The following is a 20021-nucleotide window of genomic DNA, read 5'->3' as shown; positions in this document are numbered from 1 at the left end:
CTGGGTAACAGCTGTCTGTGAGATCCTGCAGGGTATGCAAAGCAGGCTCTAAATGGCTCAAACTTTGCTTGTTTGGACTATTTTTACAACAATTAAATGCGTACAACTTTGAGTTTGGTGCCCACTGGCTTTCTGAGCAAACAGGTTTCAGCCTACAGTAAAGAAGGAAACAAGCCAGGGCCACTCTGCAGAGACCGTATGAACTCGGCTTCCTGTCTCCTGGGCCCAGGCTCAGGCTCACGGTAGGGTCCCCAGAGTCCAGCAGGGCTGCAGAGCACCCCGAAACCAAGTTTGCATGTGGAAATGCACACCATGTTGACAATCTCCATCCTCTACTGTTAGAGACTGAAAACACCCTTTATGGATATATCCGGTTATATATCCATTTTCATTGTTGAATTCATCTTGTTGCAATTTAGTTCCGTGCATGAGCGCTATTTTCCTGATTTTTTTTTTTTTTGCTAAGCAGTTACTGTCTTACTAAAAGGTCATAAAATAGCATCATCAGATATAATCCCTATTTTATAGTCTATCGCATTAACAAAGCCATGTTTTGGTTGATAACATGAAATTCATCTGTCTTTTCTTTCTTCTCCCCAGATGAGAGGTTCCCTCGCGACTCTTGCTCGAAAACGAAAATCTTTTCAAAGCCAATCCCTCGTGAGGCTGGCCGACGTGACTGCCTGTGTGCGGGGGGCGGTCCTGGCATGGCTGGGACTGGAGAGGCCACGGCGGGAAGAGGCCGAGCTGGCTGAGAGGCGTGTAAGCTGTGGGTCTTGGCTTAGCGAGTACGATGGTTCGTTCGTAGGATGCTTTCGTTGGAGAACCTCACTTCCGGTTATTAAAGCACGGTGGGATTCTGTGCCCCCTGTCCTTGCAGAGCCGTGGCATTTCCAGTGGAAATTCTAAAGCACTTAGCAGATTACCAAGCATGTTCTCTTCCCTTAACTCATGATATCCTTGGATGACCCTGTGAGGTTAGAAAGACCCACTTTATGATTCCCGCCCCCCGCAACACACACACCCCCCACTCTGTCCCGACAGAGAGGCTGTTTGCTTTTGGTTTCTGCCACCAGTGCCAGACTTCTCCCCAAACATGGGGATGTAGGCACAGCATTTGAGCTTCGTCCCCACTATGTGACAGCGAGCAAACAAAGCAAGTATTTGCACACTGAATGCCCAGCTCTTCTTCACGACCGGTACTTACGTGTTCCGAAGCTGATCATGTGCAATTGTGATCTTGGGCGTTTTCATAGGGCTTCACTCTTTATCATGTATTTCACCATCCCTTAGTGCCTTTAAATTCATGTCATAATCCTCATATAGGCATTCTGACCCCTAACACTTGGCTGCATATGACCCGGGGCATCAGGGACGAGTGTGTATGTGTGTGTGTGACCTGGGGCGTCAGGGAACTGAGGTTGAGGACTCAGGCCCAGCACCCGGCTCTCTGACTCCAGTGAACTTTCTCACAAAGCACGATGCCATCGAAAGTCAGTACCATGAGATCCTTCTGAAGACGAGGGGAAAAGAAAAAAAATTCATTTCTTGAAGGCATTCACTAATCTGCTTTTCTTCGCTTCAGAATTACTCCCTGGATGAAGTTTCCGATCTACTAGATGAACTTTTGTGGAAGATTCATGGTTTGTCCGGCAGCCTACAACGTCCTCTCCCAGAGCGGCGATTCGGTGCTGGAGAGACCAGGGCAGAAGGCCATCCCTCGGTGGGCGTTTCTGCCGAACAAGCCACTGGGGTAAGCAAATGAGAAATTATTTTTATCGTTCTTCTTTTTAGCAAGAATGTTTTTTAAGTTCTAAGGGAGGTATGACCTGGTTGCTGTTCCAAATCATGAGATGCATTTGCACAAATGTTCCCTCCGGGTAGGGAGCTGGTGGGAAGGGGCTCTGGTCAGGACTGAAGAAGTGCTTAATCATGGAAAATGTATCTTGTGACCCCAGCTTATGATGGTGGCAGAAATATCTCTGTACTCCCTGACCTCTGGTTACAGCTGGGATCAACAGAGATAGGGAGAACCAGAAATGGGAATTCCATCCTCCCAGACACCAGGAAATATCCGTGCTCCAGAACAGGACTGAGAATCCCAAAATAGCAGCCACTGCAGAGAAAATTAGACCAATGGGAGAGAGGATCCTGCCACTTCCCAGAGCACACAGACTTCTTCATTCTCAACAGCACACATAGGGGAGCCAGAAAAAGCCCCTGGTTTGGAAGAAAAGATACTACAACACGACAGAGCTAAAGGAATCCCCTGCAACATGAGTGTTGGGGACACGGGGCTGAAGGAAAGCCGTCTGTTACAGAAACTGTCTGTTGGTGTGTAGCGAGCGGAGGGGCTGTTGGGGGCCCACAGGCCTGGGGACACCCAGATACCCACACTGCGGTAGGTACACCGTGAGTAAGCAGATGAGCACTGGGCTCCAGCGTGACGTGTGTTCTCAGGGGCTCCCTGAGATCCAGAGAGACACCATGGCTCCCAGACTGGCCACCGTCACACAGCCCAGCGGCAGGGGCGTGCTCCCTGGCCGCAGTGAGATGGACCCCTTCGTGCAGAAGTGGATGGTCATAACAAGCACAAGTCACTGTAGGACGATGAGACATGCTGCGCAAGAAAGCGGTCGTTGAAGATGACCGGAAGGGAAGGAGCTGAAGACCAGGCCCACAAAGGATTGCCTCACACAGGTGAGACTGTAGGCAAGGTGTTCTCTGCATGTAAGACTAAATGCACAGAAAAGTTACCTCTCTGAAATAAGAGCGCAGAGCCAAGCTGACAGAGCTAAAACGTGGAATAAAAGCTCAAAGGAGGGTTGACAGAGTCGAGGAAAGAAAAGGAACAGATACCAGAAACAGAGGCCGAGCAAAAGAAAAAAGGAACAGATTCACAGAAAAGAGAGTGAAGGACACGGATGGCAAGTTTGAGAACACTCTGCAAAATGAGATTTAAAAAAACACAATTAAAATTGATTTTAGGGACAATCAGACACATAGAAGTCAGACAAAGAAGAATTTGCATGAGGCAAAGAAAGGACATGTGTCATTAGCGTCTCCCTCCACCCCCCAGAGAGGAAAGTTTGAACAGGAAAAAAAAAGAAATTTAAAGATATAATTTACAAAAACTTTCCTGAACTAAAGATACAGATCTATACGTTTAACGAGTGATTGTAACCCAGGGAAGAGATGGGTTCAAATCTCTTAAAGCAAGGACAAATCTTAATAAAGAAACTAGAGTAAAAAACTAGAGAATCTTACTGACATCTCAATACCTTCCCTACCCCCCCAAAATCAAGTCACTTCCAAATAACTAAAATTATTTAAAGGGTGTTTACTAATTATTATTTAAATTGTAAGAAAGCTATTTAAGTGTGCATGTCATTAGGAAATTGGGCAAATGATAAGAAAACATAATTGTTACAGAATGGGAAATATGACGTCCGGTTGTGTAGGGAACTCAGAAGAGAATCTATTTTAAAAAGGACAGGTGCCCCTTTCTTCTTTGTAGCATAAAATAATGGAAGAATTCAATATAAAATTTCAGAAGAAAGATGATTCTGTGCATTTGTATTCATTCATACCATAAGGTTAATGCTATTATTTCTAGATTCTAGGGTTAAAACGAAGGACCCTGTGTACCGCTAACTTTGTGCTCAGAGGAAAGTAGGGTCTCTGTTATGGAGCAGCAACGAATGAAAGTAAAATAAATTAGTCTTCGACTGAAATCATAAGGAAAATGTGCACACGTACATGCACGCACACATGCACACATCCTTACGCAGGCACACACACATGCACACACATCCGTACACAGGCACACACAAACTAAGCAAAGCAGAAGGAAGAAATTTGTAAAGATGAAAATGCAATTTAATTAACTCAGCAAAAAAATAGCCTGGGCTGAATCTTTTAACAACAATTAAATAGATAAATTCTTAGCTAACATCTAGCTAAATATGATGGAAGAAAGTACAATAAATGTACAGAATAAAAACGAGAAAGCAAAAATTAAGGAAATTCAGTGAATTACAAAATATTTGGAATGCGAGAACAGCCCTCAGTACTCCTCATGCACCAGCTAACTCGAGTCGGTCAGAATCCTCAAGCAGCGTGTGAAGACCTCCCTTCCAAAGGCACATTGGCTCACGTAAGTTCAAAACGTTCTTTGAACTGTTGCAGAGCACAGAGACAGAGAAAGCTTCCAGATGCGCTTCTATGGATCTAAGTAATATGTCAATATCAAAACTGGACAGCAATATCTCTAATTTAAAAAGACAAAACAACCACATGACAGTCTTACTCATTTTGATACCAGAATACCTTAACTGGTAAAACCTTGTAAAAATGAATGATCCCTATCAATGAAACCAAGGATTTCAGGGAGCCACACACTGCCCCAAAATGTGGAACCCCTTCTCCCCATAGAAGGAGGGCGGGAAGCTTGCAGCTCTGTGGTCTTCACACCGGGCCACAGGCCCTGTGTGGAGAGAGCAACTTCCTGTCCCTCCTCCTGGAGCTGGTGGCGTCCCAGTGAACAGAGTGGTGAGGCTGCCTTCCAACATGATGCCCAGTGCATACTGATCCTGATTCCCCAGAAGCAGGTAACTAGAAATCGTAAAACAGGACTTTGGGAATTTAGCATTTTCTCAGAAGAATATCATTGTGATTGGAGGTTATGATCTTTATTAAGAATGTAATCTTGGGCACTTGGGGGGCTCAGTCAGTAAAGCATCTGCCTTCGGCTCAGGTCATGATCCCGAAGTCCCTGGATCGAGTCCCGCATCAGGCTTCCTGTTCATCAGGGAGTCTATTTCTCCTTCTGATTCTCCCCTCTCTCATGCTCTCTCTCTCCCTCTCTCAAATAAATATATAAAATTAAAAAAAAAAAAAGGAACATAATCTTGCTAGGGCACCTGGCTGGCTCAGTCGGTTGAACAATGGACACTTGATTTCAGCCCAGGTCATGATTTCAGGGTCGTGAGGCTGAGCCCCCATGTCAGGCTCCATGTCGAGCGTGGAGTCGACTTAGCATTCTATCTCTCTCCGCCCCTCCTCCTCTGCTCATGCCCTCTCTTTCTCTCTCTAAATAACAAAACAAAACAAACAAAAACAATGGCAAATGGAATCCAGCCTCAGATTAAAAGAATAATACGCCATGATAATTTATGAGTTTCACACCAAAGAGACGTTTGAATATCAGGAAACAGATAGTGACCTTCACCAAGAAATGGCAGAGACTGTCACTTGATTTTCTCCATGACTGCATTTGATAAAATGCAACATCCATTTCTGATTTTTAAAACACACTCTTAATTGATGTAATTCAAAAAATAAGACAGTATTTCAAGTCAGGGCTACGTGTCACAGTACCATGTCCAAGACCTTCCCACGGAGTCAAGGACGAGGGGAGATTGTTGCTTCAGAAGTCCCACGGGAGCACTTTTACGGGATTTACTGGTCTTGTCCTGGAAGCGCTGCCCGAGTTCGTAGATCTAACAGCGCACAGCCACACTTAGGGCGCGTTCGCCAGCGTTCACCAGCGTTCGCCAGGGCTCCGTGCACACAGCGCAGCCTACGGTGGGTCCTCAGATGGGACACAGCCTGTGCCATTCAGACCAGTTTCCTGAGGTTCGAGGACAATCGCACTCGACGCCCCCAGAGGCGCGGGGTTGCCTGTGGATGTCAATTCCTGCACCGCGACCAGCTGACCCCACGCAGAACGGAACCAGAACGTGCTTGGCCTTGGACCAGACTGGGGGGCCGGACATCCCGGGACAGACCCTCTTTTGTATGCTGTGATCTGAGCCAACAACCCATTTGCATTTCCTAACTTCAGGGCAGCTGTTTTTCATCTTAGCCATTAATAATTAAGATTCGTATCGTTACAAACTGGAAGGGTTCAATGCCTGGAGCTATGCGAGCCACCTACAAATCACATTGTTCTTTGTCTTTTCGAAGTGACTCAGTGCAGCGAAACACCACGGGGCTGCTGCCTCTGCACGCTCGTCCTCGCCCACTTGGCAGTCGCAGGTGCCTCGGCACGCTCTCTGCTCGGCTGCGTCCATCCCACCCGGGAGGGCTGCCCTCCAGTGCGTGCCCCTTGCTGAGCCAGAGGACCTGGTCCCAAATTCGTCCTGATGCCCCGGCCCCGTCACCACCCCCCTGGGACCCGCTGCTCTGTGGGAGTGGCCAGGCCACTGAGACTTCGATGCAGCTTAGTGATGCCAGAGGGGTTTTTCCTGCCGATTTTCCTCTGGCTTCGCTTTTATGAACTTGGCTGAATCAGGCAGAAACATCCAGAAGGTCGGGAACAGCCTGACCTCAGGTTACAGTCTGCCTGAGCGGTTTTGGGCCTTTTCTTGCAAGGAAGTGTCGTTCCTTAGCACTCACCTGCCCAGAGGGAGGCTCGGCATTTGGTGTAGCCGTGGAGGACCCGTGGCTCACTTTCCACTGCCGTGGACATGGTTTGCGGGGGAGGGGGGCACGAGCACCCACGGCTTCTGCTTTCGGAGAGGTTCATGCGTGCGCCCCGTGAGTCAGTGACCACCAGAACACAGGGGTCCATCGAAAGGGTGGATTTTCGTCCCACTTCTTCCCTTAACTTTGCCAGTTTGTGGGCGACCTTAAAAGATATTTAGAAGACTTGACTTTCCTTAACGTGGACAGCCTACGAATGCCACAGAAACCCATCCAGGAAATTTGCTGAGCTCCCCCGCTCATATCCTGGATGTTTCGTGGTCCTCACTGGGCTCCATAAACCCAGCTTTCCGGACTCATGAACACACGAAACTGGAATCCTTGAGAAGATAACAGGTGATGAAGGGTTTGTTTAAGGAAATACGCGCTCGGCCTGGCACGCAGGAAGTATGGTCGCCCCGGAGAGGCAGGCGGGACCGGGGCTCGAGCGCCTGCTGAGTGAGATTCGGTTTTAAGCGCTGGCTGGCTGGTGGGTGGGCCCAGGTAGTGACTCAACGTCCTGAACCTCCATGTCCCCCACTCCGAAGGAAGCTCTCCCAGCACCAGGCTCCTATAATCATTCAACCTGGCTTTGCATTCATTCACCAAGTAGGGTGGTGGGCACAGTTCCAGGGGCTGGGAATGGGGGTCCAGTGATGTCTGTGTCCCCCGAGAAGACAGTATTCCTGGAACTTGGAAAATACAAGTCTCAGAATTGGGGGCAAAGTTCTGAACAACTCTGGTGCCCACTTGGGTTGGTAGCATGGTGTGGCTCTTCTTGGTAGGCTGTGAGGGGCCATTCATGATGCAGATGCTGGATTACGATGAGGTCTCGGGGCGCCCAGCTGGCTCGGTCGGTGGAGCACGCGGCTCTTGCTCTCTGTGAGTCCGAGCCCCACACGGGTGTAGAGGTGATTTAAAAATAAAATCTTTAAAAAGACAATTAAAAAAATTAAAATGAGGGGCGCCCGGGTGGCTCAGTCGGTGAAGTGTCTGCCTTCAGCTCAGGTCATGATCCCAGGGTCCTGAGATCAAATCCCGCATAGGGCTCCCTGCTCAGCAGGGTGTCTGCTTCTCCCTCTCCCTCTGCCACTCCCCCTGCTTGTGCTCGCTCTCTCCAATAAATAATAAAATCTTTTATTTTTTTATTTTTTTTAAGATTTTATTTATTTATTTGACAGAGAGAGAGGGAACACAAGCAGGGGGAGTGGGAGAGGAAGAAGCAGGCTCATAGCGGAGGAGCCTGATGTGGGGCTCGATCCCATAACGCCGGGATCACACCCTGAGCCAAAGGCAGACGCTTAACTGCTGTGCCACCCAGGCGCCCCAATGATAAAATCTTTTAAACAAATAAATTAATGAATTACATGAGGTTTCCTGGGAAGAATGCACTCTCCCATAACTCCCAAAAGTCACTCGCTAGGTAAGCAGGACATTGGTTCCAGATTTGACTGAACCGACCCAGCACGCCTGCTGGTCTGCCCGTGAGCTGTGTCTCACCCTCTTCTCTACAGAGCCCAGTGCTCAGTGAACACGTATCCATGATTGGCCACAAGAAGCTACGAGAATATGTGTATGGGTAGAAAGAGGAAAAATGAAGTAAATAGGGCAGAACGTTAATACATGATTCCAAGGCGAGGTACAGGAGCGCTCAAGTGAACCATTCTTGCAACTTTTCTTGTTCGTTCAAGATGATTTCCAAATGAAAAGATTTGGGGTGCCCAGCCGGCTCCGTCGGTGGAACATGTGACTCTTGATCTCGGGGTTGTGGGTTCGAGCCCCACACGAGCTGTAGAGATGGCTTAAAAAAAATAATAAGCGCAAAGCCTCTGTTGAATCACTCCACGGCAAGATGACAACATGCTAGGGTCAGCCACGGGTATCATTAGCTGTGATGGTTCTTGTTCTTTTTTTTTTTTCTAAACTTTTCTTCACGCCTAAGTGTACCTTGGAATTTTTCTCTTCCGTGGACATCACAAGAAAAGCTAATTAAATTTAAGAGAACTATTCAGATGTGATTTACAAATGCATAATATATCAGAAGTAGCAAGAACCAAACAGAAATGTTCAAGCAGACAGTCTTCAGAGATAAATTTCCTCTGCTTTCGGGATCGTATTTAAGTCTGCCCGTGATAACTTCACAAGACCGAGCGCTCTTGTCGGAGTTGATTCATTCCTTCCTGGCAGACTGAGCTCCGGCAAAGCTGAAATATTGTTGTTAATCCCTTTTTTATTTAGATGTGTGCTGGGGTAGCACTTGAGACGCGATGGATAGAAACCAGGACTTCTGTGTGACTGTGAAAACATAATTTATTTACTCGAGCCAAATTATCTCATAGCGGGAGCCAAGAAAGCTGAATTCCTAAAGACCAACCGGCGCTATCAGCTGGCTTCCTTCCGAAGAAGTTTCTGTTTTAGCCGAGAGTCTTTCAAACTACAGTTATGTCCAAAATAATAAGCAAAATATTGCATTTGTTTGCCGGGGAGGCTGTCACGGCCTGGGAGCCCCGGGATCCGAGGTGGGGTGCCGCTGGGTCTTACGCCCTCTGAAGGCGCGGGGATGGGTCTGGGCCAGGCCTCCCTTCTCCCCCCCCCGCTCCTCGGCTTGGGACCCCCCCCATTCCAGTTTTCCTGGTGTCTCCCCGTGCACATGTCTGTGTGTCTTGTAAGGATGTGGTCACCTGGGGTTAGCCCCCCCACCGTGGGACCTTATCTTGATGTGTCCATCTGTAGAGTGAGGTCGCGTCAGCAGGCACTGGGGTGGCACCTTGGCGTCTTTGCGTGGGGGACCCATCACAAACACCTTTGAGCAACTGTAGCTATTTAAAGACAAGGACTATATCGTCTCAATTAATTTCAACTTTTTGAGGAAGTTCATTCCACTAAGTTGATAAAGGTAAAACAAAAATTCCACGAACTGTCTACTTTTTCCTCCACGTCGAGCCTCCTGTGGGGAGGCTTTCATAGGACAGGTGTTTGTGTGTTAGGGTCTGTTGATCATCATAAAAACTACGGAAGAAGTGAATCATCTGAGTTCTTGGACTCTGAAAAAGATCAGGTAATAACCAAAAATGAATTCTTTTTTGCTGCTTGAAATGGCATTTTATTTTTTTTTATTTTTATTTTTTTTTTAAGATTTTTTATTATTTATTCGACAAAGATAGAGACAGCCAGCGAGAGAGGGAACACAAGCAAGGGGAGTGGGAGAGGAAGAAGCAGGCTCATAGCGGAGGAGCCTGATGTGGGGCTCGATCCCATAACGCCGGGATCATGCCCTGAGCCGAAGGCAGACGCTTAACCGCTGTGCCACCCAGGCGCCCCTGAAATGGCGTTTTAAACTAGGAGCACACTGGGGCGCTTGGGTGGCTCAGTGGAGCGTTCGACTCTTGAGTTCAGCTCAGGTCATGATCTCAGGGTCGTGACATCGAGCCCCACGTCGGGCTCCACGCTCAGCAGGGAGTCTGCTTCTCTCTCCCTCTGCCTCTGTCCCCCTGTCCCCGGCACTCTCTCTTTCTCTAAAGTAAATAAGTAAATCTTAAAAAAATATGTAGGCACACGATTGAGCCTCCCCCTGAAACCATGCGTGTCTGTGTACCACACCTTTAGTAAAGGGCTGACCCCACCCCCCAGCAGCTTGGATGGAAGTGTCTAGCCAGGGTAGACCCTGGCGCAGTGGTTCACAGGGGGCGCTCCACCTGGTGATGTGTCCTGAGGAGCTCATCCCGCATCATGACGTCGAGGGGTGAGGCAAGTAATTGGAAGTGGGACCAAGGGGAGAGGAGGAGCAGAAGCTGGAGCCAGACCCTAAACTCCCTCTCCGGCATCCCCAAGTCTCTCTCGGATGGAAGAGAAGGGGTCTGAACTACAATAGGCACTGTGGGCGTACCAGACCCAAGAATGTCCCCACTCACTGCCCCGGGGTGAGAATGTACTGGACCGGATCTGCAGAATTAGAGTGCTTGTAGAAGGAAGCTGTGGAAGTCTCTGGGACTGGGGACCCCTGGTCTAGGACTGGCCATCCTCTCCCCAACGTCTCCTGCTGCTGTGGATTGCCTGGAATGGGCTGAAGCGCGCGAGAATACTAGCCTTTGGCCTCAGAAACGTAGAGGCCTTAGGAAGGCCTTCGGTGCGGTGAGCAGAGCTCAGTTGTTTTCCAGAGATCTGTGCTGGCCACGGGCACATTCATAACTACTGCATTTCCTTTTCACCATCTTCCTGGCCCTGTTGTCAGGCAAGCAGCAGGGAAACTGGATCATCAAATTTCAGGAGTGTGAACAGACCATTCAATGACCTTAGCGTGCCCAGGGCCCTGCAGACGGCGAGCAGGTTTTGTTCCCAGAGCTGCGGACGACAATGTTTCTAATCCTCAGAGGTGGCTGGTTTCTTGGATGCTGAGTCAGAGGAGAGGGACAGCGAGCCGGGTCGCGGCCATGGTCAGGACGGTGAGGTGGGGCAAAGCGATGGACCCAGAGGTCATGGGACAGAGCAGAGAATCCAGAAATAGAGCCACGCAAACAGGCCCAACCAGTTTTGGACAGAAGTGCAAAACAATTCAGTGGAGGAAGACCAGCCTTTCCAACAGTGATGCTGGCGCGATCGGACGGCCGGCCGCAAGAAAAAAGAAAAATAGCACAACTTGCCCTCACACCTTAGACAAAAATTAACTCCAAACAGATCAGGGACTGAAATGAAAAACATAGAACCACAGCATTTTTGAAAAAAGAACCAAAGAAGCAAATCAGCACAATCCGAAGATCAAAATGAGAAGCTTTGCTCGGCAAGCCACCTGGGAAAAGGGTAAACGGAAAACTACACGTTCGACAAAGGACTAGTTTCTAGAATATATGAAGAACTCTCGGAACTCAGCAATAAATTACAAATAATCCAGGTAGAAAACGGACCAAAACATGAGTGGACATTTCACTGAAAAGAACGTTCAGAAACTCCCGAGAAGATGTGAGCCTCAGCAGCCACCAGGGAGACACAGGGTGTGACCAGTGAGGCGTCACCCGCACCCATGACAACAGTTCGAGTAAAAGTGGTGACACGAAATGGGGCACGCGTGCAGAGAGCAGCTCTCTCATCCATTGCAGGTGGGGATGTAAAGTGGTACAGCCCCTCTGCAGAACAGGCCACTTCTCATAAAATGAAACATGAAAACTTAGGATCCGGGGATGGTACCAGAAATGATACATTTATTCCAGAGAAATGGGGACTGGCCGTCACAAAACCCTGTGCATGCACGTTCCTAGCTTCCTTGTAATACCCCTAAGCGGGGAAACCTCCCTGATATTTGTCACTGACCGAACAGCTAAACTGTAGGGCCTTTGTCCATGCCACACTAACGCAGCACGGAAAAGGAACAGCGTATCCGTGCGAGCAGCAACCGGGGTGAGTCTCCAGGAGTGATGCTGACTGCAAGCGCCAAGCTCGGGTTACATAGTATACAATCGTGTTTACATAACATGCTTAAGTGGCAACATTATAGCTGGACCGCAGATTCTGGAGCAGGAGGGAGAGAGGCGCAGCTAGAATAAGGCAGCAGGAGGGACCCTGGGGATGGAGTGTTCTGTATCTTGACCATATCGGATGTAACGTCCAAGTTAAGATGGTCCTGTGGTTGCACGAGATGTTACCATTGAGGAAGGCCAGGTAAAGTGTTCGTGGGATCTCCGTATGAGTTTTTATAACTGCGCCTGTACCTACAATCTCTCAAAGTTAAAAAAAAAATCAGTTTAAAAATAATTTAAGGTCGTTATAACATGCAAAACTAACATGATGGAAATGACCCTTTATAATTAATAAAAAATGTAATGCTTTCTCTAGCAGACAAGAGAGCGGCCCCGATCAGAAATGTGCATCACAACCCGCACTGCTTCCTGGCACCTCCTTCCTCCAGCCCGGCCTGGGGTTTATCCTTTCCCTCAATTATCTTTCCAGGGTGAAAGTTCCAGAGCACGGAGGCATCTGCGATCCTCCAGGGGTGGCCCTCCGGAGTGCTCTGAGTTGGGCCGAATGAGATCCAGCCCCGTGCTGGGCCCCACACCACGGTGGAAGCTGGAGAGGCCCTCTTGGATACTCACAAGCTCGGAATTATTTGTGATCAGGGTCATATGTTTATGTCAGTAACCAGATACCTGCAGAGAGAATGCCAGCAGGAAGTGTGGGTAGAAGAAAGATCGGGGCATCAGCCAAGCCCGAGAGATACAGGAGCTCCGCCCAAAGCAGGAACCACCCTCCCTGACAGGAGCTCAGCGAACGGGCAGCTTGCTCCTTACCAAGCAGCATGTTTCCGCCACGAAGGCTCCCCGGCATCCCAACAGCATCAATACCCTGGAGCGAAAGGGATGAAGGAAAGCGAGTCACCCAGGAACGTGCAAGTTCGCTGTCCACACGCACCGCTAAATGCTATCTCTGCTCTAGGTCGGCCACTTGACGGGCCACGCAGCCAGCGGGCTTTCTGGCGGGACATCTGTCCGCACGGTCTAATTTCTTCTACTTCTGGACCCATGTTTGCGCCCCTCACCTAAGAAGCAAATGGAAATCCTCGTGGTGCTGGGCAGGGCCAATGCTGTACTTCACTCACGCTTTAGACCAGAGATGTTAAGGCTCTGAGAGCGTATTTTCAAAGACCGTTGAGATTCTCCATGGGACAAATGTCCTGATTGAATGACTAGTAGTGTTCTACTAGTGAGCTCAGCTCATGTTTAAAAAGACACGGTCACCAGTTTGTTCTGTGGGCAAAACTCCTTCCATGATAAATAGTCTTGCCTTCATTCGAGGTGGGTCTGGTTCAAGATCGGAGGTGCCTCTGAGGTCAGTAGGAGGTCCGGGTCCCAGGCACGGGGACGGCAGTCTCGGGGAGAGGCCAGCACAAACAGGACTGAGAAGCCTGTGAGATGCCGTGAAAGAGGAACTTTTAAGACACTGACCCACGTACCAGTGATACGATTGCATTTCCGGTGCCCTTGTCCCTACTCCAGATTTAAGTTCACCAGAAATTGATGTCTTAGGTCGAAGACCCTGGCACACCAAAGAACAGAATTGGCTTTATTATTTGTAAGAGAAATCCTTTCCTCATCCCACCCAACTAAACTACATTTTTGATGATGCCACCATCTCCACCTGACATTGCCCCACCCCCACCGTCCCCATCTGACATTTCTCTGAGTCACTTCACTTGCCGGTGACTCCTGGAGCTCCTCCTCCAGCCCTGTGTGTACTTCCTGTGTGTCCAGAATGATAAACGAGAGTCCAGGGGTAGGGTGATCGGGAGAAGATGAGTTCTGTGATGCTGTGGCTCATGGGAGCCTGGTTTCCCTTCTCCTCAGCCCAGCGGGGGTCATCTGGTCTCAAAGGACCTGCTTCGGTTTCATTGCCTTTCTCTGCTCAAGGCACTGATTTCTGTCCCGATCTTTAGTATTCTCTTTTTCCTGCTGGCATTAGGTTTGAGTGGTTCTTCCTGTCCTTCTTCAGACAGAAGCTGAGGTCACTGGTTGGAGACGTTTCTTCTTTCCCGTTACACGCATTTGGCGCTCGGTTCTCTCTCAAAGGATAACGCACCCCACCGGCTGTTACAGGCTGTGTTTTCATTGTCATTTAGTTCAGAATACTTTCTCATTTTCCTTTGGCTTCTTCTGGGACCCCATCGATCATTTAGAAGCGTGTGTGTTTTAGTCCGTGTTCTCTTTGTCACCGAGAGAGCTCTCTGTGGCAGAGCACCTGGAGGCAGGACTGGCTGACGGTGCTGTTGGAGGCTGGTGCGCCCGCTGGCTGTCTGTCGTTCCACTGGTGTCGGTCAGGATGTGGGGACTGAAGTCACGTCCTGTGGCCGTGGCTCATCTGCCTCTCCTTGCAGCGCCTACAGCTTTTCTCACTTTGTCCTTATCCTCGTTCCTCCGTACAGAGTGTCCTTTCTCTCAGACCACTTTCAAGATTTTCTCTTTATCACTGGTTTTGAGCAATTGGGGTACAACATGCTCGGGGTGGTTTTCTTCATGTCTGTGATGCTCAGCCTCGCTGGATCTAGGAATGTTCAGCTTCCATGAAATCTGGAAAATCTGGGGATGTTTCTTCACATGTTTTCCTGACACCCCCCCTTTACTGGCCTTGACCACTTGTCAGGCCCCCTGACGTTGTCCCACAGCTCACTGGTGTCCTTTTCCCTTAAAACATCTTTTTTTTCTCTCTGTGTTTCTTTTCAAATATTTTAAATTATCTACATCCTCAAGTTTGCTAATCTTTCCTTTCCCAGTGTCGCAGCTTCCCTGAATCCCACCCAGCATATATATTTATATATACACACACACAGTTTATCTCACACTTTATAGTTTTCATCTCTAGAAGTTTGACTGGTTGTTTTTTTTAAGATTTCTTTATTTGAGAGAGAGAGAGAGAGCGCTTGCACACACGTGTGTGCATAAGTGGAGGGAGGAGCAGAGGGAGAGAGAGAATATAAGCAGATGCTGTCCTGAGTGAGGAACCTCACACGAGGCTCAATCCCACAACCCCGAGATCATGACCTGAGCCAAAACCAAGACTCGGACTCCCAGCTGACTGAGCCACCCACAGACGTCCCTGAATGGTCAGTTTTTTAAAACGTATCTGCCATGTCTCTACTTCACTTCTTGACTATCTAGAAATCCAGTCATAATAAGGCCTTTGGTTTATACCTGCGAATTCCAGCGTTTGTCCGCTCTGCATCGGCTTGCACTGTTTGATTTTCCTCCTCATTTCGGTCACATTTCTCCACTGCTTTCCATACCTGCTCCCTGCTAAATACTGGTTTGTGAATTTTACCTTGTCGAAGGCTGGATATTTTCGTATTTCTATAAAAATTCATGAGCTTTGTTCTGGGATGCAGTGAGCTCCTTGAAAAGACTTTGAGCCACTTGACTCTGCTTTGAAGACGTACGAATGTGGTGCATGAGGCCTCGCGATCATGAGGTTGTCCCTTCCAGCCCGTGTGGGCACTGGGCGCGGCTCTGACCCGTTCGGCTGCTCTCGGCCTGGCCTTGAGGAATTTCCCTTCCGCCGATGTACGGAGGGCCTCTCTGGGCCTCTCTCCTCTGCGGGGCCCCTGCGAACGCCAGCTGCTGGGACCCCCAGGCCCTCACCTCTGCCCCCAGCCCAGATAGCCTGCTGCACCCTGCCTACGCGCCCCCTCCCTGCACCGCAGCCTGGAAACTCAGGCAGCGGGCCTGCACATGCTGGGGCTCATCTTGCTTGTCCCCTGTCTCCCAGCAGAGGGATGAACTGTTAATTCACGGGAACCCAGGGACAGGTCCCCCTGCCTACACCGAGTGGAAGCACCCGGACAACTAGAGTCCTGACTCACCGAATGCTTCCATTCACGTGTGATTCTGGGACAGGAAAACGAGCATGTCATGACAGGAGCCAGACCCCTGGCTGCTGGGGGCCGGGGGCGGGGACGGCGAGGCTACAAAGAGCCATGAGGAGTCACTTGGGGGCCATGCACATGTCATCGCCTTGACTGCGGTGATGGTTTCTGCTCTAAACACGTGAAGCCTATTGTTTGCACCAACAACCTTCAGGAAAGTCATTGAAAGTCGCGCTCCTGAGCCAGCCTGCTGGTGGCATTCCCGACTCCAGCCCAGAGACCCGTGCCTGCATCCAAGGGGGGCTCTGAGTCAGAACCCGCAGAACGTCCATGCAGGCCCTGCAGTGCCGCCCAGGGTTCTGCTCACGTCCACCACGGGGCTGAGTGGCTGTCAGGCCGTGGCCGTGGCCGAGGGCAGAGCAGTGAGAGCTCCACTCCCCCCAACAGTAGCTGCACTGGGGGCCACTTTCCTTCCATCTTGGTCAGTCCCAGGCGCTAACTAGGAGACCGTTGTCAAAGCGCACATTTCTTTGATTACTGGTGAAGCGGATCATGTTTTTTTATGTGTGCTGGCCACTTTTTTTTTTTTTTTTGGTAAATTGTTCATGTACTTGGCCCACTTTTCTTTTTTTTTAAAGATGTTTTATGTATTCATTTGAGAATAGGACCTCAGGGAAGGCGGGAGGGGCAGAGGGAGAGGGAGAAGCAGGCTCCCCACTGAGCAGGGAGCCTCACTCGGGACACAATCCCAGGACCCCGGGATCACGACCTGAGTCAAAGGCAGACACTTCACCAACTGAGCCACCCAGGCGCCCCGGCCCATTTTTCAATTGGAAAAAATATTTACTTCTGTGTCTGATTAAAAGACCTCTTTATTTAGTAAGGGTGTTAATTTGCTAGGGCAGTCAGAACGCAGTAGCACAGATCGCGTGGCCCGGACAGAAACTGAATTCCTCCCAGTGTTGGAGGCTGGAAGTCTGAGATCTGGTGGTCCAGAGGCCTCTGTCCCGGGTGGGGAGACACCGTCTTCTTCTGTGTCCTGACCTCCTCCTCTTATAAGGGCATCAGTCAGATGGCATTAGCGCCCATCCACACGGCCTCATTTTGCCTTAATCTCATCTTTAAAGACCCTATCTCCAAATACGGTTATATTCCGAGGTTCGAACATGGACCGGGCTGTCAACATATGAATTCCATGGGGACGCAATTCGGCCCATAACACTAAAAATTCTAACTATTCTACCAACTTCGTTTTCTGCCTTTGAAATTCCTGTTGATAACAAGTACTAACAGACCATCTATATATAGATGTGTGTTTTTCCATTGCTTGGCTCATGCCAGCCACTGTTCGCAGTTTTGGGGTGTTTTTTTTTTTTACAAACATTAACTAGTTGAGTCTTCACGCAACCCTGAGAAGTAGGTTTTATTAGCATTTGCCTTTGTGTCAGGGCGCAGAGGTAAAGTAACGTGTCCTGGGTCCCAGAGCGAGAAGGCGGTGATGCTAACAGGTGAACCCAGGCGCTGGGGTTCTGGAAACGGCATTTACGCATCAGGACGTCCTGCCTCTAGGGGGGATAGATTCCACGGAAACTTCACCCCAGGATGTACTCACACGCCCGCGTCTGCTTCTCAGCATCTGCCCTTGGGGTTCGCTCCACAGAACCTTCTCCGTCCTGACAGTTCATAATACAGGTTGATCTTTCCGCAGAACCTTCTCCGTCCTGACAGTTCATAATACGGGTTGATCTTTCCGTCCCCTACTTCTGTTAGGTGGATTTGGAATTTGTTTTAGCATAAGATGGTTTTCATTTTTTCTTTCTAGCCGCCAGGCACAGAGGACTGTTGGCAGCCTGGTGCCACGCCAGGGCGCTCTGGAACACCGTCTCACTGAACCCACACGACACACGACGCCGTCTGCCGCAGACATCCGGGTTTTACAAGGACAAGAGCCAAGATTCCAGGAAAGCACCAATGATTCCAGTTCACACAAGTATATAGAAAACGAAGTCACAATCAAGGTTTGTCTATCACTAGACCATCACTCAAAACCCTCTTCCCAACAGTTCCAATTGGGATAAGATTCCAGCTCTGCCGTTTTCCAGATGGTTCCTTTCCCAGCTGCCCTAGAGCTAGGTATTATTATATTTGTTTGCTTATTTGTTTTACGGAATCCATCCTGGTATCAAAAGACTATCATCTTATTTTGTAAAGTTTCTGTTCTAGCTGTGAGTCTCGGTTCCTATAAGTTAGCACATAAATCTAATAAATGCAATGAAATGGACTGGGACGGGGGCACCTGGGTGGCTCAGTCGATTAAGCATCTGATTCTTGATTTTCGCTCAGGTCATGATCTCAGGGTGGTGAGATCGAGCCCCACATTGGGCTCTATGCTCAGTGGGGGATTTGCTTGGGATGCTCTCTCTCTGTCTCCCTCTGTCCCTCCTCCCCTGCTCCCTCTCAAAAAAAAAAAAAAAAGGAAAAAAGAAAAAAAACAAAAGAACTGGACCAGGATGAGATTTTGATTTTCAAGTAGGATTTTTGAAATAAAGTCCTCATTTTGTAAAGTTAGCAATTGAATCTTGCCAGATGAATGGCTCTCATTTTTCCAGACTTTCTAATTCAATATAAAATGGTTATTCAAACTGAACCTTTGAAGCTGGCTGGGTTGCTATTTTGAATCCATTTAAAAACCTCCACGCTCTCTTTGCAGCTTCTTGGGGTACCAGAAAAAAAAAAAAGAAAGAAAGAAAGAAAAGGAAAAAATTTTGAAAATGAGGTGAGGTGATGATGTTGTGGTGACCATTTGCAACATATATAAATATCAAATCATTACATTGTACACCTGCAACTAATATAATGTTATGTCGCAATGATGTCAATAAAAGCATTAAAATCTATGATACAAAAAAAGTTTTTTAGAAGTATTGTTTACTGTAAACAATGAATTCGATTTATTTCATTTTTCTTTATTCTCTTTATACCTGGCCTCTTTCCAAAAAAAATAAATGAACAGAATCTTGAGAAATTGTATAAACAAGGATGTCAATACTGCACGATAATCAATAAACCAGCAGGAGAATAAAAATCGTGGAGGAGAAAGCAAACAGTCTGTTAAGCATCTGACTCTTGGTTTCCGCTCACATCATTAGCTCATGGATCGTGGGATTGAGCCCTGGGTCAGGCTCCACGCGTGGTGGGGACTTTGCTTTGAAGATTCTCCCTCTTCCTCTCCTTCTGCCCCTCCCCACCCCACACTCACTCTCTTTCTAAAATAAATAAATACATCTTGAAAAAAGAAAAGAAAACTGAATGAGGTTAAAGCAAGCTGTGCAACTGCCGGGGCGGGGTGGGGAGGGGAGAAATGACAGGCAGAAGAGATAGCAAGTGCAAAGGCCCTGAGGTGCACCCACCTCCCCCCTGCAACATAATGTGAGAGAGACAGAGACAGAGGGAGAAGAAGCAGAGACGGGAGAGGAGGTAGGAAACTAAGTAAGGAGACAGCCAACAACCAGGGCATGGGGAGTCTTGCAGACACAGTATGATTGTGAATTGTATTCTCAGTGTAAGTCAGGAATGATATGATCGACGTATTTTTAAAGACCTAACTCTGCTGCTATGTGGACAAGAAGCTGTAGGGGGGCAAGAGATGAGGGAGGAGACTGGCTGGGAGACCATGGAGTAACCCAGCAGAAGGTGGGGGTGGTTTGGTGTTGGTGAGGAATGGCTGGCTCAAGGAGCTCCATTTCAAGATAGAGCTGTCGGACTTTGCGAATGGAGTGGGCTTCAGGTACAGGACTCAGGACGGCCCTGAGGGAGGCTTTGAGCCGGAGCGACTGGTAAAGTGATGTATGCACAATAGAATGGGTATCTGACACGTGCATGGGGAATTCATGGTGATGAGACCACTGGTGTCCACGTGTGTGAAAATAAATCAGATTCATACCTCACACTACAAAAAAGAGTACGTTCCCAATGTGTTTGACACCTAAACGTAAAAAGTAAAACTTTAATATTTTTAAAAGAAAAATAGGAAAAATTATTATGGCCTTATTTATAGCAGAAAAAGGTTTTTTTTAAACAAGACAGAGAAGCAAAATTCAAAAAATTAAAAATAAATTTTATTATTTACAGCTCTTGCCCAGCTTCATCGAGATATATTTACAAATAAAATTATAAATATTTAAGGCGTACAACGTAACGATTTGGTATACGTATG

General features: G+C 48.3%; 1 protein-coding gene across 1 annotated transcript in view; it reads left to right on the top strand.

The window, feature by feature from the left end:
• PKD1L1 (polycystin 1 like 1, transient receptor potential channel interacting) overlaps positions 1-18180 on the top strand; it is a 117486-nt gene extending 99306 nt beyond the window's left edge. Inside the window, exons 56-58 of the mRNA XM_034640150.1 lie at positions 601-762; positions 1586-1753; positions 17628-18180. Coding sequence (XP_034496041.1) covers positions 601-762; positions 1586-1753; positions 17628-17696 — 399 coding nt within the window. The 3' untranslated portion in view covers positions 17697-18180. The remainder of the gene's footprint in view (positions 1-600; positions 763-1585; positions 1754-17627) is intronic.
• The last annotated feature ends 1841 nt before the right edge of the window (positions 18181-20021 follow it).

Source organism: Ailuropoda melanoleuca, chromosome 1, assembly GCF_002007445.2.
Source record: "Ailuropoda melanoleuca isolate Jingjing chromosome 1, ASM200744v2, whole genome shotgun sequence".
Classification (NCBI taxonomy): Eukaryota; Metazoa; Chordata; class Mammalia; order Carnivora; family Ursidae; genus Ailuropoda; species Ailuropoda melanoleuca.
This window is presented reverse-complemented; position numbering and strand designations above follow the sequence as displayed.